This window comes from Microtus oregoni, unplaced genomic scaffold (genome assembly GCF_018167655.1).
Source record: "Microtus oregoni isolate MIOR12 unplaced genomic scaffold, Mior012 000046F_ref0000063, whole genome shotgun sequence".
NCBI classification, from domain to species: domain Eukaryota; kingdom Metazoa; phylum Chordata; class Mammalia; order Rodentia; family Cricetidae; genus Microtus; species Microtus oregoni.
Genome location: NW_024543220.1, coordinates 13,903,677 through 13,918,223, shown reverse-complemented (window position 1 = coordinate 13,918,223; position 14,547 = coordinate 13,903,677). Strand labels below are relative to the sequence as shown.

Genomic DNA, 14,547 nt, shown 5'->3' with positions numbered 1-14,547 from the left:
TTCTGACCTCCAGAAACGTGAGGGCAGACATCTCTGTTGCTTTAAGCCCTGTCCGGCCCTAGAAGCAGACTCCACCCGTGACTGTTGAGGCCTCTGCCTGGCTCACAAGTCCTCAGTCCCATCCCTCCAGGAAGGGAAGAACCCGCATCAGGCTGTTGCCCACACATGAGTTTTAATACAGCCTCCTGCCCATCACAGCTCCCCCACCCCCACCCCTAACCCCACCCAGCAGGCTGGAATTCTGCTTCCTCAAGGCCTGATCCCTAGTCCTTTGGAAGACACTTCCGTCTCCTCAAGAGGCTCCATTCCCATAAGCCCTGAGACAGAAGTTGTGACAACAGATATTGGTCCTGAGGCAGAGTGTGGTCCTGTCAGAGCCCCCAGGCTCCGCTGTGGTCAGGCTGAGTGGTCACTGCAGCTTCATGCCACTCCGCCGCCGAGAATCCTTCCGGGCGATGGGGCTGAAGTTCAAGACCTCTTTGTAGATGTGCTCTGTGGGAAGCGAGTGCTGTAGGTGTGTGTGGGGTTGAGGGTGTGGAGGGAGTGCACCCTCCAGAGCCCATGCAAAGAGAAAGCCCTCCTGGAGATGGCTGTGCTGGAGGACACGTGTGCCAATTAGGCCAACAAGGAGGGTGGGTGGGGGAGGATGGGCCATCTCTTACGTTTCCATTCATCCACAGTGAGCTTCTCGTGTTCCAAGGCATCGTCAAATGGCTGCTGGGCCTCTGTCTCCTCCTCGGGGTCCCGGAAGGGCTCGAAGAAGGGGTGAGCGAGCGCCTGAGCAGCTGTCAGACGCTTGTCCACATCCAGTTCCAGCATCTTGTCCAGCAGGTCCGCAGCTGCAGGGACGTGACCGTGAGCATTGTGCCTGGCCCGGAATAGGAGGCTGCTGGGATGGGCGGCAAGCACACTAGGGTGGGGGCCAGGACTCACCTTGGGGGCTGGCCCGTGGGAAGAGCTGGGTGAAATCCTTCTTGGGGCTCTGGGGTAGGGACTGGATGTAGGATTTGGCCTGGAAAACAGAAAAGCATAGAATTTTTTAGGCTCTGGGAGAAAGAATGGCTGAAGGGCTGTTGGAGTCTAAGGTGAGGACGAGAGGGTCCGCCAGGGCAGAGGGACCACACGGAAGGTGCCACTCACCGCCTTGTCCTTCAACTTCTGCACAAACTCAGCTCCTGGCACCCCGGTGACTTTCAGAATCTGGGTCAGCTGGTCCAGGTCTTGGCAGTCAGTTAAGGCACAGCCTTGAACTCTGCGGTGTGCTGAGCCCGCCCTCCCCACTCCCAGTCCTGCTCTAGCCAGCTTGGCAGAGGCTCCTGGCTCCAGCCCCATCTAACCATGCCGGTTTTTGGGACAGTTGGAGCAGGCCTCTGGAGAGCTTCCCTACAGCCCAGGAGAAGGCTACCAGGGTGTGTCTTTCTGAGACTCCTCCCACCAAATCCTTTTCATTCTGAGCTGGGTGGGCGACAAGGGACTGCCCATGAGGAAACCCCATCTGCTATTGAGAGATTTCCTACCAGAGGTGGGGGCAGGAAAGACAAATTTTTATCATTTGATTATCTGCATTTTCAAACCATTTTAAGGAGCTGGTTCCTGCTTTTCCAGAGGACCCAGGTTCAGTTCCCAGAACCCATGCCAAGTGCCTTACAGCCAACCGGTAACTCCAGCTCCAAGGGATCTAGTGCCCTCTTCTGGCCTCCTCAGGGTACCTGCACACACACAGCATATACTCACACAGACACACATATACACACACATAAAATTAAATCTTTAAGGGGCTGGAGAGATGGTTCAGTGTTTAAGAGCACTAGCTGTTCTTCCGGAGGAACTAGATTCAATTCCCAGAACCCACATGGCAGCTCACAACTGTCTATAGCTCCAGTTCCAGAGGATCCAACACCCTCACACAGACATACATGCAGGCAAAACACCGATGCACATAAATAAATTAATTAATAAAAAATTAAATCTTTAAAACCATTCTTGGAGCCGGGCTTCAGAAGATGGCTTGCCTAGCATGCATGAAACCCTGGGTTCCGTCCCCAGTATAGTGACACACATCTGTGACCCTAGCACTTGGGAGATGGCAGGAAGAGGAGCGGAACGAGGTCATCTTTGGCTACATAATGAGTTTGAGGACCTGAGACATAGAAGACCCTGTTTCAAACTGAAAAATAAAATAAATCAGATGTGGTGGCGCACACCTTTAATCCCAGCACTCAGGAGGCAGAAGCAGGCGGATCTCTGTGAGTTCGAGGCCAGCTTGAACTACATAGCAAGTTCTAGGGCAGCCAGAGCTACATAGCGAGATCTTGTCTGAAAAATAAAATAAAATAAATAATTCTCAAGGGAGCCTGTCCCACTACCTCACTGAGACACATTTAATTATCATTGCTGAGGGAGCGGGTTCCCACATGGACATCATCCACTCTGGCAAAGGATACAGTCCTTCCCCTTGAATAGGGTCTTTCCCGTCAGCATTTCCGCCATGATGCAGCCAACGGACCAGATATCCACTGCAAGGAAGGAGGGGGTGTGACCATCTGATGATCTCTAGAGCAGGTCACCAGGGCCACTCGGGGCAACTGACCACTGACCTGTCTGGTTGTAATGCATCCAGCTGAGAATCACCTCAGGGGCCCGGTACCAGCGGGTCACCACGTAGCCGGTCATCTCAGGGTCTGCATGGCGCGCCAGCCCAAAGTCCAAGATCTATGGCTCAAGGGACACAGGAAAACGAGCTGGCTGAGGAGAGGGGTTCTGAGGGACAAAACCCACCTCCCCCAGAATTCCGTCCACCTCCCCATCCGTGGGGGACCTGCTGTGACTCTTCACCTTCAGCTCACAGTCTTCATTCACTGCCAGGTTGCCTGGCTTCAGGTCCTGGGGGGAGGACAGCAAGGGAGGGTCAGGCTGGAGCAGAACCAGCAGGTGGTCTCGGATCTGTCGTGCGTGTGCGCACACATGCACATACATGCACACACACACACACACACACACACTCCACTGCAACAGCAGCTGGGCCCCTTCACTTCACTCCAGGCCTGTCTCCTCATGTGTACGATGACATTGGACTCTGCATCCGTTTCCACCATGTCCCTGTCTTTAGAGCCTGAAGTGCCAGCAACGGGCTCAGTGGGCAGCCACTCCCCAAAGTGTCTTCCCTATCCCCATTCTACCACATTCACCTTCTCAAGGCCCAAACAGCCACAGCCCAGGTTCCTGAGAACTGTCATTGGCTGCCAGAGCACCCAGTTCCTACCCTGAAGACCACAATAGAGGAGGCACTCACCCTGTGGACGACACCAGCTGAGTGGATGTACTGAAAGGAAGAGAGAGAAGAAACGGTGAAGGCACCAGCTTGCACACCACCATCCAGCATCCGACCCTCTTCCTTCCCACCGCAGCATGCTGGGTCTCAACACTGAGCACCTCTTGGCCACTGTGCAAGCCACACTTACCTTCAGACCTTTGAGCATCTGGTATACCAAGTACTGGACTTTGTCCTCACTGAACTCCATCCCCATGATCTTCTGCAGATCTGTCTGCATGAAGGGCATCACCAGGTAGCTGGAAAGCAGGGGGCTTTTTAGCACAGTTGCCTACCAGCCTCCCATAGGCCCAGGTGTGACCCCGGAGGGACAGAAGTGGGGCACAGCAAGAGCCTGAGAGACAATCAATACCAGCAAGAAGGCAGAAGAGAGTCAGGTGTGAGAATCCATGCCTGTAATCCCAACGTTTGCAGAGCTGAAGTGGGAGGATGTTAAAGTCTAGCCTGTGTTACATGGTGGATCCCAGAGCAGGCTGGTCTACACAACATAACCTTGTCTACATGGTGGAGCCCAGGGCAGGCTGGGAAACACAACCTTGTCTCAGAAAAACAACAATCGGCCAGGCAGTGGTGGCACAGCCTTTAATCCCAGCACTTGGGAGGGGAATGACCACAAACAATGATGACAATGGAAAACAGGATTGGAAAGCTGTGTCAGGTGACACAGAGCTTGCTTACTTGAGCTCAAGCCTCAACACCCACATACAAAAGCTGGGTGTGATGGGGTTCAGTTGTGATCTAGTGCTGGGAAGGCGGAGACAGGAGGATGCCTGGGGCTCATTAGCCAATCTGCCTCACTTAGTTGTCAAGCTGGTGAGAGACCCTGCCTCAAAAATCAAGGGAGGGGACTGAAGAGACAGCTCGGCGGTCAAGAGCGCTTGCTGGTCTTGCAGGTTCAGTTCCCAGCATCCACATCAGGAGGCTCACAACTGTCTGTAACTCCAGTTCCAGAGGATCTGATGCCCTCTTCTGGCCTCTATGGGCACCTGCAAGCATGTGGGGCACATAAACTCATGCAGGAGCACGGGTGCTCACGAGCTCACAGGCACATATGTGTGCTCATAGGCACTACAAACAATCATAAGGGAAAACGAGAAAACAAGGTAGACAGTGCCTGAGCAACAACATTAGAGGTTGACCGGTGACCTCTGGCCACATACACAAGAACACATCCACACAATACAAAATAAAGAAGATACATGAATAACCAGGAGAACCCAGACTGAGCTCCCCGCATCCCCACCACAGCAGCCTGGTGGGCAGAGCTCAGGGTCACCCAGCCCTGGAGCATCCTCAGCAACACCAGATGGCTGTGTTCACATTCCTCAAAGGTACCCTGGCTCTGCTCCCCTCCATGCCCCCGAGCAGGCCAGCTGTGAGCCAGCAGCACCCGCCAGCATTTCCTTCTGCTTCCATCCAAAGGTTTCTCTGGTAGGAGGGTCACGCCCAGCTCCGCAGGCTCCGCAAACTACAAATGTCTGCCTTTCCAGGAAGGAAACAGGAAATAATCTTCATCAGGCAGGGGAAGGAGGGGCCAGTGCTATTAAGCACTCGAGCGGGATTTTGAAACAGGTTAATGTCAGTAACCCGGAACTATGACTCAAGGTGGTCACGGCAAGTTTAGGACAGAAAGCAGTAGATTATAAAAGGTGTGTGTACAATACACACACACCATTATATCTATAACTACATAAAATATGTATAGAATTATATATATAAATTTCCCTCTTGAGACAGGATCTCGTGTATCCAGACTCATCTCCAGTTCACTATGAGGCTGAGGATGGCTTTGAACTTTTCATCCTCCTGCCTTCGCCCCTCCAACGTTGGCATTACTGGCATACACCACCATCCCCAATTTATTCAGAGTAGAGATAGAGACAGGGTCGTGCATTCTAGGCAATCACTCTGCCCACTGAGCTACAGCCCCAGCCCCCTAAAGTGAACGAACACTGTAGTGGCTTTTCATTTGAATTTTAATAAATAAAGCTTGCCTGAGGATCCAGAAAAGTAAAACAGCCACACTGACCAGGCAGCAATGGCACACACCTTTAATCCCATCAGCCACACTAACTTGCCGTAGAAACCAGGCAGTAGTGGTACATGCCCTTAATCCCAGAACTAGAGAGGATTATAAAACAGGAGGAGACAGCTCTCAGGCTCAGTGCCATTCTGAGATTCCTGGAGGCAGGATCACCATTTTCAGACTGAGGTTGAGATAAGAGTCAGTGGCTGGCTGTTTTGCTTTTCTGATCTTCGGGTTGAACTGCAATATCTGTCTCTGAGTTTTTATTAATCGTGTTTCAAAACACACACACTTTCTTTTATTTTATTTTGAGATAGGGTCTCATCATGTAGCCCTATCTGGCCTGGAACTGAATATGTAGAAAAGGTTGACCTGGAACACACAGGGCTCCTGAGTGCTGGGATTACACATATACACCACTTGGCCTGGCACTTTGCTTACGTAAACTGTTGCTGAGGGCTGGAGGGGGTCACTCAGCAGTTAAGGGCACTTGCTGCAGCTGGGCAGTGGCAGCGCACAACTTTAGTCCCAGCACTCGGGAGGCAGAGGCAGGTGGATCTCTGTGAGTTCGAGACCAGCCTGGTCTGCAGAGCTAGTTCCAGGACAGGCTCCAAAGCTACACAGAGAGCTCTTCCTAGATGACCCAAGTTCAATTCCTAGCATCCTCATAAGGCAACCTGTAACTGCCTGTAATTTCAGGGGCACCTTCACTCTTGTGCGTGGGCGCGCGTGCGCGCGCGCGCGCACACACACACACACACACAATTTTAAATAAATCTTTAAGCCTCTTCCTCTCCAACTTTGGAGAAGAGTTTACCTTCTTCACTGCCTTCATATACGGTCTCTCACAACCATTCCATGCTTTCTGCTCCTGTCCTAAACTGCTGGCATCAAGGTCGCCAGTGACCACCTCTCAAACACAAAGACTCACTGGGCAGGCAGTGGTGGCGCAGGCCTTTAATCCCGGCACTTGGGAGGCAGAGGCAGGTGGACCTCAATGAGTTCAAGTCAGCCTGGTCTACAAAGGGAGTTCCAGGATGGCCAGGACTATCACACAGAGAAATCCTGTCTCAAAACACCACCACCACCACCAACAACAAACCACAGAGACTCCTTTTTCCCCCCGTGTGTCCCTTTGCTAAGCATCAACGGTTGACTGCCAGGACTCCGGATCAGCATCACTGTATCCCACTTTGCCATGAGCTATCCCTGGGCTTCAGCTATCACCCACGGAAATGATTCTAGCCTGGTCTACACACATTCTCTCCTCTCCTACGGTTTCACAGGCTCTGTATGAACGCAGGACTCAAGGTGGAGTTTGTCAGCTTTTGCTCCAGGCTTGTCTGTTCTACCTCGGGTTCCTGAATCACCTGCACCAACCTCCCTCAGCCACCATGTCTCAGCAGATGCGACGACTCCCGTCAGGACAGCCTGAGTGGGTCTCAGATCTGCCCTCCGTATCCCACACTGTAAGGTCGATCAAAGACGGGGTGCTCAACACCGCTGTCTCTCCCTCCTCCCCACCCCTTTCTCATCGCTGCTACTCATATCCCCCAAATGTGACAGACCGTCCCAGCATTCTGGTTAAAACCTCCATAGTTGGTGGGTTGGGGATGTGGCTCAGTTGGCAGAGCACCAGCCTAGCGTGCACAAAGCTCTGAGTTCAAATCCTAGCACCAATGCTTGGAACCAGAGGCAGGAGGATCGCACGTTCAGTGTCTTCCTCGATTGCTTAGGTAGCCGTGCGATGGGATGGGATGGGGGACGACCATACCTGAGAGATTCTCTCTAAACACAGCACAGGGCACCAAACCGCTCCCACAAGACCTCTGTGGCACCGAGGTAGCCGAGCAGCTCAATGGAGACTGCTTTCAGCTGCCACTCACACACATCCTGATTCTCAGCGTCATTCAAGCCGTTCCTCCTTGTCCAGGCGCGTGCAGCGAAACCTGACACTTCACAACTAAGTGTCCCGCTTGTTTTAACAGCCAAACTCCATCAGCCACATTGTCCGGGCCCCAGATCCTCACCCTCCCGTTAGGAGAAAACTCTAGGTATCATGAGGTCCAAAGCCACACCTGGTCCCCAGGAACGGGGGATGGGGGTGGGGGGTGGGTAGTGCACACCCTGGGAGGGCCAGCTGTCCTCTTCATGGAACCAGGGCCTGGTCATAAGGTGTAGGAGCCCTGCACTCTACAGTCCTTCACTCAGAGCTGAGGTACCTTTCCAGAGAGGACCTTAGTGTAACAGCAAAGAGACGTAAGACCCCCTTTCCACCCAACTCTGGAAGCCACCCTCCCCCAAAATATTTCCAAGCTGCCATTAAGATCTGACAATGCCCCAGCCCCCGTGCAGCCCGACTCACAAATCGTGGAAGTTTCGAAGGGAAGAGGCGGGAGTGAAGACATCCAGGAGCCCAATGACCTGGGGAAAGGGTCGTCAGTGAGGCTACATTGCCACCACCCCTCTTCCTACTCCCTGGGGCCTCAACCACGCAGGGCCATCATCCAGGTCACCCTCTGTTACAGGAGGTAGCCCAAGTTGGCACGGAAAAAGCATGAGGGCCCAGGCAGAAAAGGAAGTTTGCGCTAACAATGATGGAAGTCAGAATGTGGCCAACCCACTGCTCTCAAATTTGGGGTACAGGGTGAACAAACCTACTTCCGACTAACATACCATGAGGGTCAATGTGGGGGGGGGGGCGGGGAGGATGAAAAGCGTTGGGACCTTGGATCTCAGTTCCAGCCTTGGACCTTGGGTCTCCAGCTATGTCTGTCAGTCTGTCATTGCCTACGACAGGGCTGGTTCAGAGCCAGGGGCAAGCCCACTTCACTGGGGAGACATTGGCTGACGGTTCAGGACTCACAGGGGACAAGGCTCTGAAATCACTGTCTGGACTTCTGAGTCCAGAGCTGGGTCCCTGTCTGTTCCCATCAGACAGAATGGTCAAATGCCCAGGCACCAGCCTACCTTGACCTCCAATTTCAGCTCTGCCACTGATAAACCAATAACCCGGGAATCTTTCTGTGCCTCAGTTTCCTCATCTGTGCCACGGACGGTATGTGCTGGGAATTATATAAGTTAGCCAGCATTCGCATGCATTAAGTACTCAGTGTCTGTTGTCAGCCTTGGAGCCCCAGTATGGGGACAGCAGTCGCTCAACTGTCCAGGCCCAGCAGGACTTGAGTTCTCAAGGAACCAATCACGAAGGTCTCCTGTGTCTACTTCCTCCTCACAAACGAGATAAGGTAGTGCCTTTTCTGGAAGTGAGTTGGGCAGGCCCTGGCACCTTCTCTAGGGCTAAGGACCTGAGAAGCCAGGGTGGGGCAAGGAAGATTCTTTCTCCTGCACCCTGCACCCTGGACCCCGGGCAGGCCACTCCTGGGCCTCTTATCCTGCCCCCTGATGCCCACCGCATCCACACCCCTGCCGCATCCTACGTTTTCATGGTGCATATGCTTCAGCAGTAGGAGCTCGCGGTAAGCGCGCTTGGCAAAGATCTCCGACTGGAAGGGCCGGCTCAGCTTCTTGATGGCCACCTTCTCCCCTGTCCGCTTGTCGATGGCCGAACTGCGGGGTCACAGGCAGGTGAGGGGGAGGGGCGGCGCAAAGAGCCCAGACTCAGGATCCCTCCCTCCCTGTCCCAGGCCACTCCGACTCCGTATTCCCCAGGCTGGTTGGAGACCAGGAATTTGGGGGACAGCAGAGTATTGCGTCGCGAGGGTTAGGTGGGGGCACCGGGAAAGGGGCAGCAAGTCAGGGGCAGGAACAATTCACGCTGACAGGATGCAAAGCGGGCCGGGAGTCCCTACTCTGCGGATGTGGCAAGTTCCCCTCGTGGGGCCTCAACTGCCACTGCAGGGATCTGTCCCACGAACTCCGAGGTCCCTTTGAAAAGTTACAGCCTTGGAGAACCAGATTCGTCAGCGACTCAACCCACAGGGGCCCGGATGCGGCCGTGTGAGCGCGGGGAGGCTGCCAAGGGGTGGCCCGCGTCTCCTCTGCCTCCTGGGGTCCCCGGGTCTCACCACACAGCTCCGTAGGCCCCGCTGCCGACGTGCGCCGGCTCCAGGTAGGTCTTGGGCAGCTCCCAGGCGGTCTTGTTGATGTCCTGCTTGTAGAAACCCCTTTTCCGGGTGAGGCTCATTCCGCACCCCGTGGTGGCGGCCCTGAGCGGCGGCTGCGGTGGCTGCCCGCGGGCTCCCGGCCCGGGTGTCCCGCCGCGGTCCCCTCCCGCCCCGCGCCCGCTCCTCCCCCATGGGGCGGCGCACCTGCCGCCTCGCCCAGGTGCGTCCCCGCCCCAGCTCGCCCCGCCGCCCGCGCTCCGGACTCCGCCCATCCCCGGCGGAGGCCCCAGGCTCCACTGGCCACCTGCTGCAGGTGCGGGGCGCTCTGCAGGAAGGGGTGCCTGCGAGGCTGCCTGGATCCCTCCAGCCCTGTAGGAAGAGCTGGGGATGGGGCGGGGGGGGGGGAGGGGGCGCGGTGCTGATAATTTGAGAAATAAAACCCCACAGATACAAGGCATGGTGGTTCAGATCTGTAACCTGTGCATAGGAGAGGCAGAGGCAGGAGGATTGCTAGGAGTCCAGTTCAGTGCTTAGTGAGTTCAAGGTCAAACGGGGTAAGACCCTGAGGAAGGAGGAGAGAAGGAAGTGAGAGAAAGAGTGGGGAGTGAATAGAGATGGAAGGAAGGAAGGAGGGAGGGAGGGAAGCAGGAAAGGAGGAAGAAAAGCAGGTTGGGAAACAATGTCATCCCTAGCGACAAAGTAAATTGGAGGCCAGCATAGGTTACACAGAGAAACCCTGACTCAAAACAACCTTGAAGACGGAAAGGTTTAAAAGCCTGTACCACTCTTGAAGAGGATCTGAGTTTGGTTCTCAGCACGTTTGTCATTATATATATAATTTAAAAAAAAAAAAGAAAAGAAATGTATGTGGTGGCAAACATCCTTAATCCCAGAGAAACCCTGTCTCAAAAAATAAAAAAATCAAAGGGGGGAAAACACAGTAACAAACAAGAACCCTAAAACTCGTGGGATTCTAAATGAGTTCCTATGACCCCAGATTTCTTTTCTTTTCTCTTGTTTTCTTTTTTTTGGGGGGGGGGTCGAGACAGGGTTTCTCTGTGGTTTTGGAGCCTGTCCTGGCACTAGCTCTTGTAGACCAGGCTGGTCTCGAACTCACAGAGATCCGCCTGCCTCTGCCTCCCGAGTGCTGGGATTAAAGGTGTGCGCTACCATCGCCCGGCTTTCTCTTGGTTTTTTATGACAGGGTTTCTCTGTGTAGCCCTGGCTCTCCTGGAACTCTATCTGTAGACCAGCCTGACCTCAAACTCACAGAGATCCACCTGCCTCTCCCTCTTGTGTGCTGGGATTAAAGGTGTGTGGCACCACTGACTGATGGCTTTTTAAGAAAAATAAATGATTGCTCCCAGATCCTAAGGTTCATCACTGGCCAGGGCTCAGCATCTATTCTCCCAGATTTTAAGGTTCATCACTGGCCAGGGCTCAGCATCTATTCTCCCAGATCCTAAGGTTCATCACTGGCCAGGGCTCAGCATCTATTCTCCCAGATTTTAAGGTTCATCACTGGCCAGGGCTCAGCATCTATTCTCCCAGATCCTAAGGTTCATCACTGGCCAGGGCTCAGCATCTATTCCTCTGTCTCCATTTTTCTGAAACAAAATCCAGGCATCAAATTGTTCATTGTATTAAAGTTCTTGTGTCTTACACCAAGAGTCAATCTCAGCTAGTTCTACAGTGCCCAGTATCCACAAAGATTCAAATGTCCCGGGAGAGTGTGTTTGTCATTGGTGGTGGCGGGTTTGAGACAAAGTCTCACTAGGTAGCCTTTAGCTGGCCCTGAACTTTCTATGCAGACCAGACTGGTCTCTAACTTATAAACTCCGCCTTTAGAGTGAACATCCAGTTCTGAGTATAGGTTTTTGCTTGGTTTCTAAGGCCACATGAATGGCACTATCTTGTGTGGTTCCAGGGCGATTTTGTTCTCAAATAGAGTCACACCTGCTCTGGAAGAAGAGCTCGTGCATGCCCTATAGGTACGTCCCACCCTCCCTGGCTTCTCTGCGAAAGGAGGGGGGGCAGCTTGCTTGGTTGTAAGGGAGGAGACCCTGTCAGGCTGTGTGCAGACCTCAAATTACCTAATTGCTTCTTCCATGCAGTCTGCGGATCATTTTCAGGGGACCAACCTCACAGAAATGCTTAACATGTGCTGTGGCTGTGGGCAGGGCATCTGTCTTTAAGACCGTATCAAAGCTTGTGTAAGAAATAGCAAGTCAGCTCATTGGGTGTGAAAAACTTATCTAATAAACATCCGTGCTTGCCATGTGCCGGGCATTAGTGTTTTACATATTCCACTCCAGGGCAGAAGGGGTGAGTCAGGCTGAACATCCTCACCAGACAAGTGGCAAACAGGCAGGGAGGGGTTGAGTAATTAGCTAAAGGTCACACAGCAGAGCTGGGTGAAGATGTGGGCATGGTCGCCCTGGAGCCCAGGCTCTGGCCAGCAAAGCTTAGGGGTGCCCCCAAACCGTCTGGAATGGTAAGGATGTGGTTCCCTCGGTGCAGCCCACTTCCTGTTCATTCCTTTCATTGGTCCCGAGACAAAGGAAGGGTTGACAGTGGGAGTTTGAGGCCCTCTGGGTCGGTCGTTCTGGTTTAAGGAACTATATTTCTGGAAGCCAGATACTAGGGGTGGACATAGGCTAGAGAGAGTCAGCTCTGAGAAACAGGGTTCCCTTTGGGGTTGAGAGAAGAGAAAGGGGCTAGGGTCTCTGCAGGGTGGTAGAGTCGAGCCCAGAAACCCCAGGAAAGCCCTCAAGGTCCTGGAGTGTCCCCCACCCCGCCTCAGCACAGCTGGCTACTCTGGACTCCTCTTGAGCAAAGGTCAGGAAGTGACTCAGACCTTAGACTCAGCTGGGGATGACCCTCACCTTGGGCCATACGGGGCTGGGGTTTACTCAGCAGCCTGGCAGCCTTGGAGGGAACTGCCTTCAATCCAGCAAGGGGAGTCACTGAGGGCATGAGGGGGAGGAGATGGGAGGGAGGAGGACTAGGAAGAGAGGAGAAGGGAGGAGAGAGGAGGAAGAAAGGCTCACCAAGGGCATCATGGGTAGCTGGATTCTTCTCTTAACTCCAAGGACCTTAGCCCCTCTCCCTCTCAGACACTAAGACACTGCAGGCTGGGGGGTGGGGGGGATGGAGAAAGTCGGGGACCCAACCTTGGAAGGAGACCTGAATTCCTAAGGCTGGCACTGCCTTCTATGTGACTTTAACCCAAAGTCTTAGCCATCCTGGCCAGAGTATGCTTGCAAAACAGGTGACACATACCAGCTGTGGAAGTTCCGTGGCTTGTGAGGTCATGTACAGACAAACTCACCTTTCCTTCCCCACACTTAAAATATTTTTTTTAAAAAGAGATTTATTTATTTTCATTTTATGTGTATGTGTTTTTTGCCTGAAGGCATTGTGTCAATGCCTGGTGTCCACAGGGGCCAGGAGGGAGCACTGGATCCCTGGAACTGGAGGTGGCAGTAGCTATGAGCCACCATTTCTATGCCTTGAACCAAGCCCAGGTCCTCTGCAAGAGCAGCCGGCGCTTAACTGCCCAGCCATGTATCTCCCTTCTACAAACTTACGTGTATGTGTGTATGTTTGTGGGTATGTGCACATGTAAAACCCCCAGAGGCCAGAAGAGGACCTCTAAGCCCCCAGCTGGAGTGACAGGCAGTCGTGAGCCACCTTATATAGGTGTTGCGAACGTGACTCTGACCCTCTGCAAGAACAGTAGACCCTGTAACTGCCGGGCCATCTTATCAGGCCCAGCTTTCATTTTTTCCTATTAATTATTGTTAAATGTGGATGTGTGGGCAGAAGACAACTTTGGGGGGCAGTTGTTGTTTTCGTCCACTTTGTTGAGGTGTGTGTGTTGGGGGGGTCTCTTGTTTCTGTTGCTCTTGTACCCTAGGCTGGTTGGCCCATAGGCTTCTGGGTGATTTTCCTGTCTCCACTTCATAGTGCTGAGATATAGATGTGAGTCACAGCGTCTGGCTTTTAAGAGAGATTGGTATTTATTTATTTATTTATTTTTATTATGTATACAATATTTTGTCTGTGTCTATGTCTGCAGACCAGAAGAGGGCACCAGACCTCCTTACAGATGGTTGTGAGCCACCATGTGGTTGCTGGGAATTGAACTCAGGACCTTCAGAAGAGCAGGCAATGCTCTTAACCACTGAGCCGTCTCTCCAGCCCAGATTGGTTTATTTTTGTTTTTTATTCATGTGTGTGTGTGTGGTGTGTGTGGTGTGTGTGAATATCACGTATGTGCAGGTGCATTTGGGGTCTGTAAGAGAACATTGATTCCCAGGAGCTGGAGCTACAGGTGGCTGTGAACTGTGAATGTGTTAAAAACTTGGACTCTAAGACAATAGTGAACGCTCTTAATCACTGAGCGTCTCTCCGGCTCTGAGCGTCTCTCTCCGGCTCTGAGCGTCTCTCCAGCCCTGAGTGCCTCTCTGGCTCTGCAGTCAGCCTCTTCTGGGTTCCAGAGATTAGGCCATGAGGCTTGTGCAGTGAGCACTTTTGCTCACCTAGATGTCTCCCTAGCTTCTTTGCTTCTTCCCACTTTGAAACAGCCTTTTTTATTTTATTTGGGCTTTTATGTTAGCATACAGAGTAATGGGTTTCATTACAGCACTTCATAATGTGCTCTTGTTGGTCCTTCTCTACCTCCCCGTTCCTATGTCCGTCCCCCTTCCCCTGGTGGGTCCCCCTCCCCTATGCACCCCTTTTGCTTTCGTGGCAATAATTCTGTTCTCTCTGCTCCCCTAAGATCTCTCCTTCTGCTCTCAAGGGCTCTTCCTCAAAGTTATGACCTACCCCCACACACCATATACATACACATTAGGTACATCTTAGCATCCAGGATCCTCCGTCCGAGACGTGTGTCTTGTTTGTATTTCTGGGTGGGTCTGGCTTCCTTCGGTTCTATCCATTGTCCTGCAAATGTCATGACATCATTCTTCTTCAAGACTGCATGGAATTTTCTTCATGAGTCATCTGCTGATGGGCAAGTAGGCTGGGTCCTTTTCCTGGCCCTTGTGACCAGAATGACAGTGAGCAGGGATGCTCAGGCACCTCTGAGGTGTGCTCTCGAGTCCTCAGGGTAT

At 52.9% G+C, this 14,547-nt stretch overlaps 1 protein-coding gene across 1 annotated transcript; it reads right to left on the bottom strand.

The window, feature by feature from the left end:
• Positions 1–335: 335 nt before the first annotated feature.
• Mapk13 (mitogen-activated protein kinase 13) lies at positions 336–9,592 on the bottom strand. Its single transcript, XM_041635024.1, has 12 exons — positions 9,386–9,592; positions 8,798–8,927; positions 7,723–7,781; positions 3,462–3,570; positions 3,293–3,322; positions 2,836–2,883; positions 2,598–2,712; positions 2,445–2,516; positions 1,141–1,220; positions 934–1,012; positions 663–839; positions 336–492 (listed from the first exon to the last, which is right to left on the bottom strand). Exons 1-12 carry the CDS (start codon positions 9,502–9,504, stop codon positions 410–412), a joined length of 1,101 nt encoding a protein of 366 aa, XP_041490958.1. The 5' UTR covers positions 9,505–9,592; the 3' UTR covers positions 336–409.
• Between the last annotated feature and the right edge of the window lie 4,955 nt (positions 9,593–14,547).